This window comes from Hipposideros armiger, unplaced genomic scaffold, assembly GCF_001890085.2.
Source record: "Hipposideros armiger isolate ML-2016 unplaced genomic scaffold, ASM189008v1 scaffold_1465, whole genome shotgun sequence".
NCBI lineage: Eukaryota > Metazoa > Chordata > Mammalia > Chiroptera > Hipposideridae > Hipposideros > Hipposideros armiger.
The window spans coordinates 42,046-47,165 of record NW_017732815.1 but is presented as its reverse complement, the minus strand read 5'-3'; the positions used below and the strand labels follow the sequence as shown (position 1 = coordinate 47,165).

At 34.1% G+C, this 5,120-nt stretch overlaps 1 protein-coding gene across 1 annotated transcript in view; it reads right to left on the bottom strand.

Annotated features, from left to right (window-relative positions):
* Positions 1–5,120, bottom strand: part of LOC109377589 (dynein heavy chain 7, axonemal-like) — a gene marked incomplete at its 5' end in the record, with an annotated part of 115,723 nt that overhangs the window by 69,334 nt on the left and 41,269 nt on the right. The window contains one exon of the mRNA XM_019633989.1: positions 61–233. Coding sequence (XP_019489534.1) covers positions 61–233 — 173 coding nt within the window. The remainder of the gene's footprint in view (positions 1–60; positions 234–5,120) is intronic.

Sequence of the window (5,120 nt, the reverse complement as noted above, 5' to 3'; positions counted from 1 at the left end):
TATATATATATATATTTAAATAGACAGGGTGGAGGAATCCTGAAGCTAGAGAAAATTTACCTGTCATGTATAGAGTTGATATAAAGGTTCACAAACCAGGTGAGAGAATACTGGTACATTGGATCAATGTTAGCCAGGTCTGCAATGCTAAAAAATAATACTGACGAATGTTTAGCAATGGGTCGATAGCCTTCTCGAGACTCTGCTATTTTGAGTTCTGTTTTTTCTGCAATCTAGAAGAAGAGAAAAATCAAGATTAAGAAATAGAAAATGTGTTTTAATTATATATTTTTCATACTAAGTTTATATTTAAAAAAAATACCCACCTATCTCAATGACAAAATTATGGAAGTATAGTTTACAAGAAAGGGCTTTATTATGCTAAAACCTAGAGAGAGAGAGAGAGAGAGAGAGAGAGAGAGAAAGGAAGGAAGGGAGAAAGAAAGAAAGAAATAGAGGGAGATGGAGAAAGGTAGGGAGGAAGGAAGGGAAAGGAAGCAAGGAAAGAATTACTGAGGGAGAGGACAATAAGACCAGAGGGTGGAAAGGAGGAAGGAAAAAAGAAAGAAAAATAGCTTTACAGATTAAAGGTGTGATTACTCACCAACGATTTCTCTCTTATTTGGGGAATAACAGCACTGTCAATCTTTGCTTATTCTTTGCCTGAATCTGACATGTGTCTACTCTGGACACTCACTTTCTTTTACTTTAATAGGTCAGAGATAGAAAGGGAGGGGGAGAAATAGAGAGAGCAAGCGTGCATGTGTGTATATTTAAGGAGTCAACATGTGTGCCAGGACCCAGCACAAAGTCTGACAAGTAGGTATTCAAAAATATTTGTTGGCTGATGGTTTTATACGTTAAGAAGATTTATTTTCAACTAGCTTCTGAAATGTTTAACTTTTCCAGACTTAACAAGGGTATAGATATTCAACCCCAAAAGAAAAAACTTCTCCAAGATAACAGCTCTTCAACTGACAACTGAATCTATTAGGTTAATATTCTACACCAGCGGTTCTCAACCTGTGGGTCATGACCCCTTTGGGGGTCGAACGACCCTTTCACAGGGGTTGCCTAAGACCATCGGAAAACAAAAAGATATTTACATTACGATTCATAACAGTAGCAAAATTACAGTTATAGAGCAGCAACAAAAATAATTTTATGGTTGGGGGTCACCACAACATGAGGAACTGTATTAAGGGGTCACGGCATTAGGAAGGTTGAGAACTACTGTTCTACACGAAAAATGTGTAGAGCACTTTTCCAACCCTCTCCCCCTTCTTTGGAAATGCTAGCCAGAGACTGCTGAATGAGTGTGCCTATATAGTTATGTTTACATTGAATGATTCTGTTTGTAGCTGGTTCAATCAAGTGGCAGGGATAGAACCAGGCCCAAGATAAGCTAATCAATCAATTTTACCTCCAATTTCCCACTATTTAAGAACCTCAGAAACTGAAGTTAGGTGGTACAGGGCATTAGTGCTAAAAGGTAAGGGGACCAGAGTTGATTTCCAAGTACAAAATAAATGTAGGAAGAAACAGATACAAAACTTTTACAGAAGAAATTGGTCTTCAAATGGAGTAGAGAGGAGGGCCACACAACCTTAGATAGAGATGGAGAGACAAAGAGCATAGAACCTTAATTTATTAAGCTTTCCATTATTCTTGAGGCTTGTGTGTACTTCCTATGATTGGGAAAACTGTATCTTTTTTATTTGGGCTAATTTGAATGGGTTTATGTTCCCTGCAAACAACTCTCCCCCAAAATATACAGTATAACCACAACTAAAAGTAAATTTTGAACCTCAATCTTGACTATAAGTAAGTCAAACAAAGTTATCAACAATGGAAATTAATGACACTTTATGTATGAAAGCATTATCTTAGTATTCCCATTTAAACCTCCTGTTATTTAAACCTTAGTTTTTCAGCTCAAATGCCATTTGCTATTAATGGCAATAGCAAGTAAAAATAATCAGCAAATATTGTTATTATTTTTAAACAGTAAATAATTTAACTCAGGTTCCATAGCTTTATTTACAGTGTATTTATAAATAGTGTTTACTAAACTTGGCTCTGTATATGAAATGCTCGACTCAAGAAATAGAAATATATTTTTGATTCATTACCATTCGTAGCCTAAAATCAAAGACTAAGACATTTTTAAAGAAATAAACATTGTGGGTATATGATGTTAAGAGATTTCATTATTTGTAAAAATTTCCTGTGCTGTGATATTTATATATAATATATTTTCCAGGAATCAAAAAGATTAAACTTCAGCCAAGAAAATTTTGGAGGAAGGGGAGGCTTTGAAACCCACAGAACAAATTCTTACAGTTTTGTTTGTGCTTGTTTATTCTTATAGGTTGGAGTAAATGGGAAAAGCAGGGGGGAAACTATGTGGGGGAACTGTTCTCTGAAGACAGGTATTTTTACATTGGGTTGGTAGAATAGAAGTCAGGGCCAGATACAGAGCATATTTTGGATCAGAATATATAATGAATTTGCTGATTTGATTCCCACATGAAATGGTAAGCTGTGCCCCCTCCCCACCAACCTCTCACCCCTACCCCACCCCCTGCAACTAAGATTGAACATGGCACCTTGAGCTGAGCAGCCGCTCAACTGGTGAGAGCGTGTGCTCTTAACAACAAGGTTGCCAGTTCAACTCCCTCATGGGATGATGGACTGCGCTTCCCCTTGCCCCCCCNTATGTGAATTTCCTGGTTGTGATATGCACTACAGTTACACAAGATGTTACCATTGGAGAAATAAGGTGAAAGCACATGGAACCTCCCTGTACAATTTGTGTGTGTGTGTGTGTGTGTGTGTGTGTGTGTGTGCGCAATTTCTTGTGAATCTGTATGTAAAAAACAGTACAATTCTGTGAGAAAATGAAACATGGTTTACACCATCTTCTTATTTTCAAAATTCTAAATTCCATATTTTACTCCAAAATGAAAACAACCAACTAATTAAAAAATACCTATTGAGCCTCTATTAGTGTGAGGATGTATGCTGGGGAGGGAACTGTATAAGACAAAGAATTATGAAACATTTACATGCCCCAAAGAAGCCTAAAATCTAGATCAAGATCTATACATTTAAAAAAAAACATATGAAAAGTCAAAAAACATACAGACAAAAGTGGTTACTTCTGGATGGGGTTATAACTGATATTTTCTTCTTTGTACTCTTATGTGTTTAAAATTTTTGTAATAAGCATATATTGCTTTCTTTTTTTTAGTTCAGTTTTTTTTTTTTGGTAATACTTATGGGAATATAGGGTGATGCACCCATTCTGGAAAAGTTTATGTTTATAGCAGTTTAATTTGTAACATCTCAAAACTGGAAATGACCCAGATGTCCTTCAACAGGTAAATGATTAAACAATGTCAAGAAATATTTCTCACAATAAAAAGGAGGAAACCATTGATACATATAACAACCTGAATGAATCACCAGAGAATTAGGTTGGGTGAAGAAAGCCAATCCCCAAAAGTTACATACTGTATAATTCCATTTATATAAGATTCTTGAAATGACAAAATTACAGAAATGGAGACAGATTAGTGGTTGCCAAGAATTAAGGAGAGAGTGGGGATGGGAGGGAAGTGGGTATGGCTATTAAAAAAAAGGGGGGGCAACATGGGAATCCTTGTTGTGATAGAAGTGTCATGTATCTTGATTGTATCAACATCAATATCCTGGTTGTGATATGTACTATAGGTTTTCAATGTGTCGCCACTGGGAAAACTGGGTAAAGTGTACACAGGGTCACTGTACTATTTCTTACAGTTGCATGTGAATCTACATTTATCTCAAAATTAATTTATCTCAAAATTAATTTATCTCAAAATCCTGTAAAAAAAAAATTACAGGATTTACTTTGGGAGTCAAACTAATGGTTTGTGTGCTTAAAAAATATAATGAAAATCAACAAGAATGAGGGAAAACTATAAAATAAATATAAACAAATGAACCTAACTGTATTTCACATGAATGATATCACCATATTGAAGAGGGAAAAACTAAGCCAAGTAACTTTTGAATACAGTTTTTTTGTGTCTAAAAACAAAAACATTATAAGTTTCTGAGTGCACATAAGAATTAAATTCTCTTCAGTATCTACCCAAGAGTTACTGGATTTGTTGGAATTAGTGGATCGTATGGTAAATCTATGATTAATATTTTGAGAAACTTCCAAAATGTTTCCAAAGTGAAAATGCTATTTTACAATCCCACCAGCAGTGTATAAATGCTCTGATGACTCCACACTCTGATACTTGTTATTGACAAGTATGTCAATTCCTCAACTTGAATATCTTCCATTGTGTGGATTGTATAAATTCAAATTCCAATTTCCATCTGGGAAAGCTTAGAAATTTCAATCACTCAGGAGATTGTTCTACCAAGAACCCATGTAGAACATATATGGTAGGTTCAAATCATGTTTTTATTCTGTTTAACAAGTACAGTAGTTACTAAATACCAGATACGTTATAAATGATTTACAAATATTAACTTTTTAAAATTCTCATAACAACTTTAAAAGGTAGGTACTATTATTATTCCTGTTTTATAGATAAGAAAAATTGAGGCAATTACAGAGAGTTTAACTGACTTGCCTACATTCATTCAGGTGGTATATGGCAGAACTGAGATTTAATCCCTTACTCCAGTCTGATTCCAAATCTGTGTACATTCATTAATTAATTAAAGTGAATACATCTTGCAAATGAGTAGAAATGTAGGACTGAAGCTTTTTACAGACCACAGAATGAAGAAAGATATACTGGAGTTGCCAGCAAAGATAAGTCATGTGCCTTATTGAAATATCTAAGAGAGAGGAAAAAAGGACTGAAGCTAATCCCTTTTATGTGTAAATCTTGAGTAAAAGTAAAACAAAACTTAAAACAGGAAAGCTCTTTCTTTTTTTTTCTTTCTTTCACTTTTCCATATTTTTAAATGTTCTGTAATGAGTATTACATATTACATATTATATATGAATATTACATATTATATAGGTAAAATATATATTATATAGGTATATATATATATATATATATATATATATATATATATATTTAAGATTTTATTGGGGAATTGGGGGA